The sequence below is a fragment of the Thunnus albacares genome, chromosome 13 (assembly GCF_914725855.1).
Source record: "Thunnus albacares chromosome 13, fThuAlb1.1, whole genome shotgun sequence".
Lineage (NCBI taxonomy): Eukaryota > Metazoa > Chordata > Actinopteri > Scombriformes > Scombridae > Thunnus > Thunnus albacares.
Window position 1 is genome coordinate 7,234,168 of NC_058118.1, and position 15,389 is coordinate 7,249,556.

General features: G+C 40.9%; 2 protein-coding genes across 7 annotated transcripts in view; both read right to left on the reverse strand.

Moving 5' to 3' along the window:
- LOC122995765 (histone-lysine N-methyltransferase 2B-like) overlaps positions 1-15,389 on the reverse strand; it is a 398,376-nt gene that overhangs the window by 347,921 nt on the left and 35,066 nt on the right. The gene's annotated exons all lie outside the window — the stretch shown is intronic.
- Positions 1-15,389, reverse strand: part of specc1 (sperm antigen with calponin homology and coiled-coil domains 1) — an 83,308-nt gene that overhangs the window by 41,737 nt on the left and 26,182 nt on the right. Inside the window, exon 1 of one of the 6 annotated variants that reach the window (XM_044370677.1) lies at positions 9,783-10,357. The exons of the other annotated variants lie outside the window; for them this stretch is intronic. Coding sequence (XP_044226612.1) covers positions 9,783-9,822 — 40 coding nt within the window. The 5' untranslated portion in view covers positions 9,823-10,357. Of the gene's footprint in view, positions 1-9,782; positions 10,358-15,389 lie in introns of those variants that run through there. 6 annotated transcript variants of the gene reach the window in all.

Below are 15,389 nucleotides of genomic sequence, written 5' to 3' on the forward strand. Positions count from 1 at the left end.
GGTGCAAAACAGGTCAAGCTTTTCAGACATGCCTTTTTAAGGTGATTGACACTACTGATAGTTGTATTAAGTGGAATACTCCTACTATGGAAAGAAAGATTATAAACATGCCAATTCCACAAGAGGCCAAATTCTGGCTGTAAAAATAATATCAGACCAAAATCAATATTGTTTTATAAAGCTGATATTGGACACCACTGACAGCATATCAAAAAAATCACCACAATTAGATAATCTGTTTCCAAGACCAAAACGGCAGCAGCGGAATGTTTATCATTTAAAGTTTCACATCATCAGATGTCCACTACTTTGCCAGACAGTGCCAGTGAAAGGAATGACCCTGCCAAGGGAGAAAGAGATGAGTTCAGATCCTACTTAGCCTGACAATGAGAAGGCATTAGGGGACATCAAATAGACCACTGACTCCTACAATTACCAGCTTGTGGCACTGGTTCAAATGGGAGTACTAATAAATATATAACAGAAACAGTCAGTTTAATTCATTTGTTTATTTTAGTTTGCAAAAAATGTGGAGTGGAGAAGGAGAGACTAGTGGAAGCGTTTTCCTTACTCAAACACTACAGTTGAGATGAGAGACACTTCACCTCCAATTACTCTAGCAGAGATACTGGCTACCCGAAAAAGACTCCCAGGAGAGAACATGGGTAAGTGCATTAATGTATAGCAGTGCACTGCTGTAAATTAGCATGCCTGCTTAGTTATTTTTCCTTAAAAAATAAAAGAAGCAAAAAACGAATATTCTTTAGGGAATTTTTTTAAATTGTAGGAAAGCTAAAGGAGAGTGGATTGTACAGCATCAACATGCACAACTGATGGATAACAACAACTTCTTGAATGTACAATCAAGCCAAACACAATGAAGATTTAACAAGACAAAGAAAGTCAACAAGAAATTGCTTAATTTATAATGAAGTGAAATTTGTGTACTCAATTTGTTGTGCCCAAGAATACTAAAGCGATACATTTATCAATGGTCTTAACAGAAATAACTTCTGCTGTAGGTGTGGAAGTGCAAATATTTCTTACACCACTCAAAACTAAAATATTAAAGACAAAGGTTGTTCAGAGTTAGCTTAGCCTTTATTTAGTGCTTGCTTCGATGTAGGCCATCTCTGGTCCAGGACCATTTATAGCTACCACAAGAAGCACTAAATCCGTGAAAAGCAGTTGAATGGGAAGTTAAATGGCTCACTGAGGAGCTTTCCCCTTCCAGCAGGAAATAAATCCTCACATAGTCTATGGAGACTAGCACTTATTGATAGTAAGTGCTGAGAAAGACCAGCTTTGGAGAAACTAGAAAAAAATCATTTTCAATAAAAGAGAACATTGTCTGAGAATATTTTTATATTCAGTGTCTCAGGGACTGTTTTATAATCTTTTCTCAAATACTCAAGAGGAGTTGGTTCTTGCACTATTGACAATTTGTCAAAAATTCCAGATTAAGAATTTTTAATGTAAATCAATCAATCAATTTTATTTGTCACATGTAATCATATAAGGTACAATCACAGTGGGAGGGCAGTCTTGGGCAGTGACCTCATTTAGGATCCTAGTGGCCTGACGGTAGAAGCTCTTCATGAGCCTCTCAGCACTGGCCTGGTGTGTCCGATACCTTCTTCTCGACTGTAGCAGGGAGAAAAGGTCGTTATCCGGGTGGTTGGGATCCGTAATGATTCTCCTAGCCTTATTCTTGCAGCACCTGGTGTAAATATCCTTTAGGCAGGGTAGAGCACTACCTACTGTATGTTCAGCCGAACAAACTACTCTTTGCAGGGCCTTGCGGTCCTGTTCGGTGCCGTTTCCGTTCCAGGCAATGATGTTCCCCATCAGGAGGCTCTCGATAGTACAATAGTAGAAATTCCTCTGTATTTGAAGGAATACCTGGCATATCCTCAAGTGTCTGAGGTGAAACAGTCTCTGCCAAGAGTCACTTGGTTGAATGGCACTGTCTGGTATTCCAGGATTTAGCCAAGTTTCGGTGAAACGGAGGACATTACAGTTCCTGATATCCCATTGAAAACTGATGCGGGCACGGCGGCCATCCAATTTATTATCCAATGCCTGTACATTAGCTAGCAGGATGCTTGGCAGAGAAGATCCATGTGGCTGGGACCGTAGCCAGTGTTTAATCCCTCCATGTTTACCTTGGTGTTTCCTCTGATGTTGAGATGGATGCGGAGATGGTCTTGTTTGTCTGTATGGTTGGGATTGCAGCTGGTGTTTATTCCCTCCACCTTTTCCTCGATGTTTACTCCAATGTTTATGCTGTTGTTTACATTTGAAAACCTCAACCAGCAGGTAGTAGTAGCAGGAGCAGAGTTTACATAGCAGTGAGTTGTCCATTTCCCTATCCTGATGAGTGACTCATAGTCATACGTTATCATTGTCCAATATTATTTACAAAAAGTGCAACTAATATTGTAAGAATAAAGGTAATGAGCATAAATTTGTATATATTCAGTGGAGCTAGCGGAGAGGCCACTGGATAGGTCTGCACCTTCTAGAACCAAAGCTACATTAGTTACATTTAGACAGTAGCCGCAAAAAGTGATTTGCTGCCAAGTTCAATAAACCTGATTGAGGGGACTGAGCATATGAAATTATTGTATTGTTTAGATTAATGAATTATCTAAATCAATTAAACAGGCTGACTTCCAGTAATCCAAAGGCATTCAGCTATTTCATGAGAAGTCAGCTCCCTGATCACACTAATGCACTGTGCTGGCTTCTTTCTTTCTAATGAAGATAAGCTTTCAAATCACATCAGGAGCTGTGTGGCTGGACACAGTCCAGCACCAGCCAGTTAACTGCGGTCAGCCTGCTTGCCAGCCAAGAGGTGACAGAGTGCATTGTGTGCACAGACTCTTCAATTTACAGAACAGGAGGGTCATGGGTGACGAGTCATGATGAATTAATGACTGCAGGTGGTCAAGTGTCAGAGAGTTGGCACCTGAAATGACCCACTGGCTTCATCATCATCAAAAACAAGCTTTTGATGGGAATCTCTCGCTGCCACTCCTACGTCTTCCCTTTTGTGTTCCAGGAAATATGGTGTGCTGTTTTTCAGTCAAGTGGAAGTGGAGAGAGACAGAAAACGCAGTCTGTGTTTCTGGCCTTCCTGTTGTCCAACTGACAGGGCATGAAATAGGTCAACAGGCGCCCATCAGGCAGACGCTGGGATGCACAGGCATTCCTTTCCTCTTACTGGAATGGAAGATAGACAGAACCGAGGCTCCATGACTGCCACAGTGACTGAGCAGAGATTAGCCTGGACGGTAAGCTGCATCACAACAGCCCAATGTGCCACTGGAAACCATGAAAGCACCACTTGTTCAGAATGATATTTCATTGTAATAAGTTATTGTACACAACTTAAAAATCCAGCAACACAAGTTGGATTAATTAATTAGCATCTTACTGTATACTGAAATTCCTAAAAAGCTTCTTCCAGTCAAGGACATCACATTACTTGGAAGACAATAAATAAATAAGTAAACTGATAATACAAGACTACAGAAGCTCCTTGGGCCCATGTCAAACAAGGGCAATCAGATTTAACAGTGTCTGTATTTGCAATAGTCAGCTGTGTAAATCGGATATACCGTTATCATTAAGCTTCAGAGACACACTGAAGTCTGATAACTGTAACATCTGTCTCAAAAATTGAGATTAGGGACTAACTACACAGAGGATTTAAACGGTTGTCTGCACTTGGGATGAGTTCATCAAAAAATCAACATATTCCAACTTTGAATAGTTGTTTGAGATTCATTGGAGGAAAAAGTCAGAGTGCTGTGACTTTCACAGCCATAAAATAGGTTTTTCAGGGTTTCTGTTTTTCCCCTCAAAGCCCCTCACACCACTGTTCTTAGCTAAATTCACCAATAACATAAAATAGGTCTGATCTTGTTGCATATATTCTTGCCCAGCATATTTTCATTGCAAAATGTCCTCCTGAGCTGGGGTGTTACTGCAATTGTCATTAAAACAATTCTCTTAAGATAACACAGTAGGCTACATTCAAACTGTGTAAACACATCACTGCGAAACCTTAGCTGCAACAAAGAGTTTACATTCAGTGCACTAAGGAATAAAAGGTAAAACTGAGGCAAGAAATGGTAAACATTAGGTTTCCGTTAACAACATTTGAAAGTATTTGTGTTGAGGTTATTCAATAAAGGGAATCAGGAAAGAGTTTGCTGTTTCAGTGACTGATATGCAGGATGTATGAGAGGAGAGCAAATATGCTCAGTAGCTGAGGTGATATTTTTCTATTGGGATTACTCAATAACCAGTCAAAATAATACAACTTAGTGAGGCAAAAAGAATGTTTTGGTCGTGTCAAGTTTAAAAAGAGACTTGAAAAATCATGAAAAAGTAGAAGAAAAGACAGCGTTGACTGAAACTTTTAATTTTTCTAAGAAATCATTTGGACTTAATAAACAGAAAAAATAATTATTGGACTGAAATGAAAAGCAAAGAAATGCTTATTTACTAAGCCGATACAGAGCCATCCACCCAACACCACCGAACCTCCTCTGTAAGCAGAGGTCCAGTAAAACAACCTTAAACATTAGTCTGGACTCACTGCTGTGACACTCTTGTCAGCAGGTGGAATGTTAATCGACTGTCTGTCTCCCACTGACCAGGCAAACCTTCAACCCTGCTGTTAAAAAAAGACAATAATACGCAAGTCTTCATTGTGTATTTAAGCTGAAATGCTTTTTTTTCTGCCTGAAAAGTGAACAGCTCTGTGCTTCCTCTGCAGCACAGCAAGGAAGGGCAGCATGAGAGCTGGCAAGCCACAGAGGACCACTTGGCTTGGGTTCCTTGGCTCCTTTAATCATTTTGATTGAATCATTTAAACTGGCCTGTATGCTAAGACTGTTAACGCAGCATCCTTATGCTGACCCACTCTGCTCTACACTACTTATAGAGCCAATACCCTACAGAAATATCCAATAGCACAGGCGAAGTTCTTCATTCTCCAAATGGAAAACAGTTTAACACAGGACTCACTGAAGGAATAATATGCCATTTTACATAATTGCTGGTTTATGGGATAAGCGTGTGTGCTGCGTAACAGGTTGTAATGAGTATTTCTGAATTTAGCTTTAAGCTTTGGATGATTTCTATCCTTGTATTATACCTTAAATAGAAACGTTACAAGACTTAGGATGTATTAAGCATTTGTGATTCACTTTCCTGGATTGACCACAAAAAGGACAAAAAAAATGCTTTGTGGAAATATTAAACTGCAAATAGGAGATGGAACATCAACCCCCAATCTCAAGCCCCACTAAGCTCCCTTTCAATTGACCACAGTTTAAGACACAGCCAACAGAGAGAATACTGATTCTACAAAAGGGTTCACCAGCATTTCTAAAAGCAAAATCAATTTGTTTGAAAGGCTATGAAAATTCAAGCTGTTCACGGTTCAATTTTGATTAACTTTGACATACACATTCACACCATCTTGACAGCGCTGACGTCCGAGGGAACAGAGAGAACCAAAGAGCTGCTGTGTCATACAACCCGCAAGTAGTCATTACGTCACCAAGCTTCCAGCATCGCCTTGTCGTGAGGATGTGTTAATGACTTTCGCTGTGCCACTTTCTGGACACACATTCAACATGATGACACCCAGGATTCCCAACTTCACTCTCAGAGGGCGAAGATCTTTCTTTGGGTTGTTGTTCTAAAGATAAAAACAGTGCTAGTGTAGACAGCAGAACCAACATGCACAGAAAGGCCAGGATTACTAATCCCAGACTGAGGACAAGCCTCAGCCAGCTGCTGACAGATATACAAACCACATCAGTACAAGTTTGACTTGGTATGCATTGAACACACAATTCACAGGCTTAGTGGTCTACATGTTCGATCCAGCACAAGTGTTTTTAGGGTGTCGATTTCATACACAAATTGTTAGTTGCTCTCCCATAAATTTGTGAATTTTATGAACTCAGACCTGAAGGTTTGAATGTATCAACTTTATAGTCTTTAGTTAGACAAACAGGACATTTAAACAGCACACGCCTCCCTCTGCAAACACAAAGCACAGTGGAATGGCCACTGTGTTTACTGTACTGTACCAACCGCTTACTGCCATGGAAAGTATGACTGATGTAACTTCCTCACAGTGTCCCGGCTATCAGAAGTTGGACAAACTTGCTTCCTCAAGTTTAATCCCTGCTCTACGTCAATTTGCTCCAATATGGTGTTGAGGTGGCACAATAATCTTTGTCCTTCCACATTCTTTGGCTTGTTGCTCACTGTGGTGTCGAAGTCTGCTCTGTGTGGGAGCAGCACCCGCCAGGCAAAATGAATCAGCGCTTCAGACAGATAAGCATTTAGTATAGTCTCAGAAGTATTTTAATTGGCATAAGTCAGCTGAATTCAGCCTCTAGCATTGTATGAGAGGAATGGGACTCCTCAGTGGTGGTCTTGGGATTTTATTTTCAATGCTGTGATAAATTTGTCAGCAAGAGGGCTGCTAAAAAAAAATGTCAATAAGAAAAAATATCCCAGTGTTTGGGGGAAAGAGGAAGACAGATGTCGCTCTATGTCTGAGAGGAGGCCAAGTGTGGTTTATGTGTGAAACCGGAGGAGGAAAATTGCCTTACCACTGGAGAGCACCAAGCAGAAGCCATGCAGAACTTAATCCTAACTAAACACAACATGAAAATACTGTTTCCTGTCAAAGACACTATTGCCATGGGCCACTGAAGTGGCACTTATCTGGGCTAGCAAACAGTTATCAATAAAAGTCTTCATACACACACAGTTATTCTGGTTGATTAGACCTCTGCTAAGGTTGATGTTGGGCAAAGCTATGATGACAGTTTCATGAGGTCACCAAACTCCATGTGCCAATTAGAATGACGGACGCGTTAGTTGTCCCACCCTAACAGATGCAACTAAGCAAACAGAAGAGCCAGGGAGATGTCAATCAAGTACTTTCTGCATGCAGTCCTTAGAAAAGCTTTGATAAAGTAGATTAAGTGAAAACACAATGACCGTGTCATGGTTCACCAACGCTTTTTTCAAGTGGAAGTACTCAGTAAATGGCTGAAGAAAAGTTAGTTATTTCAGAGAAAACAATCTTAAAAGAGGTGAAAAATATTTAAATATTTAATTACGTAATTATGGTGTTACATTATGAGACATTTCAAACATCTTGGATGTCTGTATCATGGAACTAACTGAGCTCTGTTTCTGTACTCCTACTGGTACCTATAAAAACTAATAACTTCATGCTCCTCTGGTGCTGAGTGTGAACAGTAGCCCCATCCTCTAATTTCAAGAAATGCCATGCTTTTCCAAGTTTTTGGCACTGTCTTCAAACATTACAGCTCCCTTCAAGCATCCCAATCACACTTGTGGAGAAACCACACGTATGTGAAAATTCCCATTTTTGACCATGTTAAAGTAACAACAATCTATTTTACCTCACTACACAAACATGTTTAACTTTCCTTTTATTCTGGGCCCAAATGCACACAACTGACTTGTAGTCCTGAAAATAGACTCACTGTTATTGGACCATATTTTACTGATAATTCATGAACAGCTGACACATGCTGACCATAGGCTCTAGTCTTGGCCGCTCTCCTGGTAAGCCAGTGGGGAGACAGGAAGGCTCAGTGTAGTAGTCATCAGTGTACTTTGGTTCTGATAACGACCCTCTTATCACTGCAGCAGACAGCTTACTCCTTAGCCTTCCACTTCAGAGATAACAGCATCAATCAAATCTGAACGAGTTCCTCCTGTTCCCACGTTTCTTTCCCCACTTCCAGCACCAGAACTGTTATTCTACTTTACAAGCCCAAAGTCTGACAAACCTCAGCTGGCTGTTTCACCGTCTGGGTGGAATGAAAGCTAATGTGGAGAGTACAAACTTCACTGCTCTTATCCATCACTATGTTGCTGTTCATCAGAGCAACACAGCTAATCAAAACTTCTGGTTCAGTTAAAAGGTTACAAAGTATATGCTAATCATTATATTTCCAACTTGTCAAAAAATAGGTGAAAAATATATTCTGTGTGTCCTTGGCTTCAGCACTCTTGGATCAATAGTTTCATATCATGAACAGGCACAATGACAAATCAAGCAATTTGATGATTTACTATAGAGGTCTGTAAAGATTCTCAGTCATCCAGGTCATGGTTATCCATGGAGGGTTGAACCGAGGGCAAGTGGACTTGGTCCAAGTCCAGTTACCCTCGATTCAACTCTCCTTAGATTTACTTGGAGGCTCATTTGAGAAAATGGAGAGTGGATTTATAAGGATAATGGGTCAATCAATTAAAAATATAGCTGACTGCTTCATTTCATAATGGAATGTGGGAGGTTGGACCAAAGATTATGGAGTACCAAGCACAGTTTAAATACTTTTCATAGCCTGGAGATGATTGATTATATAGTGTGTGACCAGGATGGTATATCCTTTCACTGGCTGAATTAATATTTTTACTCTGACTCATTTCAATTTTAAATCACATATACTGCACCTCCATATACCACCTATGTGGACCAATCTCATAATTACTCTGTACAAAAAGTAATATTTATCAACAAGCAGACCAATTTTGCTTAGTAACGATAATTAGCAAGGTAAAAGAAGTAATATCAGCCTTCTTTGTTGTTACTTTTTGACTCAATCTTTTGTTTTGTGTGTAATGTATTAACTGTACACTCTTTTTTGTATCTGTGTGTGCATGCATGGAGAACTGGGAGCTAATCTTTTCAAGCATGCAGTAGCTTGCTAGCAGCCTTCCGATCTGAGCCTACTGTGCTCTATCTTCAAGCAACACACACCACTGATATGAAATGATGCAGCTTAACACCCACCACTGATAAAAAAAAAAAAGACATTAAAAAAAAAACCCCACTGTATTTTTTGTGTGTGTGCGTGTGTATGTATGTGTCTGTCCCTTTTGCCCTAACACACCCCCTGACTGTGGTCTAATCAGTATCTTTTGTTGTTGAGATGGAGCATGCAAATATGATAAATATCAATGACATAATATAATCAAATAAATTACAAAGTTCCGTACAAATATATGGAGGCCCTATGCATTCACAAGAACACACTAAGATGCAAATGCTTGTTTTGTTAAAGAAATTCGGAGAGGTTACACAGACGTGGAAGAGCTTGGTTGTCTTTCGATGTGAAGTTGCCGCTGAGAGCAGTTCAGAGGGACTTTGAAATGGAAATCTTACGGAGGCGCAGTGTGCTCGGGGCAGTGGAGGGATGTGAGCGTGAGACTGATGATACCATCTCCTCTGGCAGGTTCCCTCATGCTTACTGTCAGGCGAATCTCACTCAGCACTTTCCCCTACCCGCCTCTTAATATCTACACACAGGTGCAAACACATATACACATACAGACCTGTACTAACTGAACACAGAAACACAACACACCAGATCCAAAAAAGTGTGGACATGCTCAGAAAATTAATGGCAAGAACAGAACTGAGCAACTAACCTCTAACTCGTTTAAACATCTTCCATAACTCCAGGGCATATTAATCAGTGCTCATCCATCAGTGCTCTGTTGGTGCGCATCTTAGTCAGTACTCATTAGTCAGGACTTGTCTGTCAGATGTACTCAGACATGACATGACAGGAGATTAGCTCGAACCTATTGTATTTAGCAAACGTTTGTCTTTGCCTTTTACATCAAAAGAGAAAGGCAGAAACAGACAAAGAGGAATAAGTGATGCTGAGGCAAACCATGATACAACAGAAGCAGACCTGTCTCTGTTTCCTCCTGTCTCCCCGCCTGGTTCCCCATGTTGGTCCGCTCCGCGACTCCCACACTCCACACCGGGGCGGACTAATCCAAGAATCCGTGGCTGCGGGGGAGAGTTGTGAGTGTGTGGGTGTCTGGGTTGTCGTATCGGTTCAGCACTCACAATCACCTCCGGTCAGTCACAGTGAGGGAAAACCATAGGAAACATAAAATTCTTCTTATTCTTCCCTCCTTCTGGTCTTCTTTTCTTTTCTCCTCTCCTTCCCAGAACTGTGTGTGTGTGAGTGTGTGTGTGTGTGTGTGTGTGCATGTGTTGAGGAGGCAGGGTGCCTGTCCTGTCAGTGAGTGACTGCGAGTGTGTGTGTGAATGTGTGCGAGTATGCGTGTCCTCCAGGACGGTGACAGTATGTCACACTGGCAAGCAGGCGGGCAGGCAGCGTCGTGTGCACTTCATTATCGCTGTGATGACTGGAATCAGCTCAGAGGGGGAGTGGCTTCCCAGGCCACACACACACACACACACACATTAACACACCTCCTCCCACTCCTGCCAGCCAGTATACTCTCACCAATACCAGTTGAACAATGGTGAGATGAACCGTCCCTCTCACTGGTACTGAAAGGACAAGTGAATATACAGAGAGAGAGAGAAAGAGAGAGGAGGGCGGGGGGACGAAGGAAGGAAAGAGGAGCAGAAGGAAAGGAAAGGCACTATTTTTTATTTTTGGCACAGGGTGACAGTGCAGCTTTGTCTTTTCTTTTCAAGCAAAGTTGCGGGCTGGGACCATTTACAAAGTCTCTCCTGCCCACACACACACATACACACATACACAGACAAACACACACACACACACACACACAAACACACACAGAGACACACAGACAATGACAGACAGACAGAGACACAGACACACACAACAAAAGTCTTCATAAATGGGTGAAGGGGATAAGAGGCCACCCCAGGCGTCCTGTAGCATTTCCCCCCGCAGCACTCCCAGCAGGAAACAATAGTATGTGTGTATGTGAGTGTGCCTACAGTACATGTGTATGAGATGGGGGGTGGTGTGCTAGTTTTGGTGGGGTTGTGTGGAGCTAGTGGGAGACTGGCTTGTTTTTTTTCTGTCCTTTCTCATTCAGTGTACGCAAGTGTTAAATATTTATGATGGCAAGAGCTACAGGGAGAAACCAAGTTGGAAGCGAGCGTGACTTGTCATTTTCAGTCGGACTGGTCTCTTTTTGGGTAGCCGATCTTCAGTGTTGTATTTTTGAGTGAGCATATGTGTCCAGTGCAACTATTGGGAAAATCATTGTGAAACCCTCTTGGAAGTGTGGCTAAAACATGAGGAAGTCAGAAACTACAGCTCTACACTACGGGCAGATTGCTTTCATTAATTAATAAAAAAAAAAAAGAGAATTATATTTTATCTATGAGCCACATTCATACCACAACAGTTACAAGAAACCACAGGGATTATAACCATTGTTTTGCAAATTAAAACTGCTATGAAATGGTTCCAACTTGAGCAAAGTAATAATTTTTTATTCTTCTGAAGTGATCCACATCATTTCATCCAACCACAGAAATACAATAGCATTGCACAATGTCTATTGACTATTTTAAGTTTTCTGAGGTTCTATGATACAGTAGGCTGCGCTGTGATGGCCTGAAAAGAAGCATCTGTCAGCCAAGGGCCCTAATCTGTAAGAGGAAGGACTGTTTACCAGAAATTGAAATTAATCTTGACTGCATCATCAATTTCTTAAAGCTACACTTGACACAGATAAGCACTGAGTAGTATGAGTAGTATGAGTCTCTCTGGCATAAGCTCAGAGCTACCAGCTTATTTCCTACATGTTCATAGCTGAAAAGAAATAAAAATGAATAAGCAGAATAATAAATAAATGGCCATTTGAAGTTGTAGCTGTATTTTTGGTCAATTTGTATTTGATGCACAAAATACTCTCAAGCTCCAGCTAAAAAATCCTTCTAAAAAAAAAAATTCTCCACTCGCTGTGAGAAAGGTTTAGTTTGCTGCATTATTCTGCCCACGTTGGGCTGGATATTCAGTCCTTTCCTACAATGCACTGCCTCTTCCAAGCCTTTTCACAGATCCTATGAATGTTGCATAAACTGTTGCATTTTCCTCTTCCTTTCTTAATATTCTCATCTCTCTTCCTCTCGGAGCAAGCACATCCACCTTGGTAAACAAACATGTCTCTAATCCAGCTAAGAATGTTCTCCTCACCGCAGGACGTCCATCTCTGTGGGCCCAACTGGCCTCTTTCAAGATCTGGCAAGACCATTTCTCTCTGTCTTGCAACTTTAGGGGACTTGCTAGGGTCACAAGCTTCTCAGGAGAGGAATTTCAAACTCTGGTCAACAAACCTAAAAGAGGCCAGGTGTGTTTATGTCTGAGTTGAGGTCAGATACAGGCGTACACACGGTGTACGGTGTTAATTCTGAAGCAAATCCTTCTCGCTGTAGTGAGTAGGAGTAAAGCTATTCCCACTTACCATTATCCTTTTCACACTGCATGCATAATAAACAGAGGAGTGCATTATCATACTGTACACTGTAGTGCATATTTAGACATGGACAGGACAGTATGGGAGACATAAAATAGTGTAATTTTTGCATGCATATTCGTGCCCGTTCATCTTTATGTGTAAGCATGTATGTCTCTTTACCGCTTGTGTCTGTCATGGCTGAGTGCTTATGCAGGCTGAGGCATCCCGGTGGACTGAAGCATGTTTGATTAATTCATCTGACAGATATGAGGAGCTAAAGGACTATACCTCTCCCTCCTGCTGCCTCCCAAACACTGACACAGACAGACAGATGGGGCCCCGCTGGGAACACATGTTACGGCTGAGTCTGGTGTCTGAGTTGTGCATAGTAAAACTCTGGGTCCATAATATTCCTGGAGCACATTAGTTTCTCTGCTTATCTTACACTGTGACTGTTCATGAAGGTCAACTGACACTAGCATCATACATCCGTTTTTATTTTTTCCTGGCGATAAAGTGGTGAATGAGGAAATGACACAAGCTATGAGCTAATAAATTGGGAATATAAAAGTCCATATCTGGTGTCTCTAGCAAACCTCACATATAGCGAATAATCTGAGAGGAACCTCTACTCCATCACTCACTGACAGAGGAACTTTTATTCAGCAGACATTGGAGGTTAACAAAATGTGTGTGTAGTTGATGTATATTCAGGGAATGATACAATAAAAACACACAAGATACATGTAAGTCAGCATGTATTATCCTGCATGTAACTAACCCGCCTTAACTTGTAATAATCATGACAACAAGATGGTTAGCAGTGAGAGGACTGATGAAAGATGATCTCTGATGTGATAATGTGTCACTGTTCTGTGTTTACACTCAGTAGAATAGGAGGAGTGTGGAGGGCTAAGATAATCCTGATACTGCAGCTTCCTCTTCTTGCAGAGTGAAATTTATGAAGAGACAGTATTGCACTCACACATGTCACTCTGGAGAAAGACACCTTACAGCACAAGCAGAGTAAAACTGGCAGATGCTTGTGTTTTCAAATTCGACAAACTCTTGTCAGAGACTCAACTTTTACCTAAAGGCAAAAAGTGATACTAGATGCTAATAAATACACAAGAGGAACATAGAATAAATTATGAAATAGGGCTCGAGGAAATATTCTTTCAGGCCCTAACAGAAAATACAGAATGCCAAGCAACAACCTTTACTTCCCAGGTGAATTTAGTGTGATATTCTTTTGTATTCAAATAGTATATCATACTTTAGAATCTCTTGCAATGGTCATTGTTATCCATTGTGATGCCAGTGCTGCTCACACTTCAAATCTATCAATTGAGACATCACCACTGAAACACCACAGTATCACTGAACGTCACACAAATTTGTGCCTTAACAATCTCTGACCTGTAAATGTGGTGGCAGAATGCTACAGGGGGTGAACTAGTAGAAGTAGGAAGAACAAGGAAAAGACTCACTGAAAAACAGTTATGTTCATGACTTTCAAGATCAACTCTACTCACCCAAACATTAATGATCAGTGCGAAAGTATCGACTGAACAGGGGTGAAGGAAAGTGCCTGTCAATGATGTGCCCATTTGTAAAGTTATGCCCTGCAGTCACCCCCACTAGGCTTGTTATTTATAGAGCAGGACAGTCTTATCTCCTTCTGTCTCTTCTCCTTGCACACTCCACAGGGACTCCTCTTCTAGTGAAAGCTTTACTGAATTATTGATGAGATGTTTTAAATAAGTCATCAGGATGAGGCTGGGTTTTAACCCGTTGTCTGACAGCATGGAAGAGTTGGTTAAGTGCCAACTGGGATACAGACAAGACTCCATTAGGAAAAATAACAGTTTTGACTCATTAGTGCGGCATGCTGTGAGGGCAGGCAAGGGTGGGGTCAGACTGTCGGTCAGCTGACCTTGTTAGCCAATACTCTATGTGAATGAACATGTGTAGATTTCCCTTCTTGTGCAGCAAGGGACCCTTGATGTTTTACAGCCATCTAACCTTCTGTGATTGCCTCCTTTAGCGCCTAAGAAAAGTGTAGTAGTTACTGTGCTTGTTTTTTATAGATACTCTTTTGAAGTCTTTTAGAGAGACAAAAGCCTTTAATCACGAAACAGCAGTGACTCCAGTGAAATCTGTCATTCGCAGTGCAAAGCCTGAAGCTGCACAGCTGATATCTAGTTGGAATTGGAGATGAGATGGTACCGTAAAAATATATTCAAAGATCATGATAAAAATGGCAGTTTCTTCCTCATGTGGGCAATTTTGGTTGATTTCATCCAGAGAAAAAAAGAGTAGTGCAGATCAGTTTCATGACTGAAGACTGACTGTCACACCAATCAGAATCAGTATTTTAAAAATTGCATTGATTAGCTTGAGCAATATGCTATATTGATTGTTTCTTCATTTTTCCATGTATGCAAAATACCTCAGGCACATCTGACCTAGTTCTGATAAAACTCGAAAAAAAAGATGCATCTCACCACTGCAATCCTCATTCCTACATTTATCACTGATTGTCTAAAGAAGTGCAGTACCCATTGAAAACATGCCTGTTCAGAACGGGCCGATTGCTTGGCTTCCTGTATTGCTGCTTGCAGCTTTCTCAAGAACCACTCATCCAAATAACTTCACGATTGATACTGCACTTTCTTGGGTCTTCAGAAATACACCGGCCAAGTGTGAAGTCGATTGGATTGACAGCTGTCAGGAAAATCGATTCTTGGAGCATGCTAACTGTATGCGCATTTCTTATTGTTTCTAAGCTGGACAGATTCAAAAAACATCCTAAATTCAGTCATCAAAAGTTCAGCCAATAAGAGTGTCATTAATATGTAGGATTAATGTGTTATTAACATCGAGGAGTTATCAAATTTTATAAATCCTTGTTTGTAATTTATTTTGAAAGTCTGTCGCTGCCTTGCATGTCATTTTATTTTGGTAAATGGCAGAAGTAGGTCAGTCTTCATATGTTTGTGGAAGCAGTTGGAGATGTGACTGAAGCAGGTACCCAGAGTTCAGATATATTATTGAGTTTTTGCAGTACGTCAATGTCTGAATACATAAAACTAATTAGT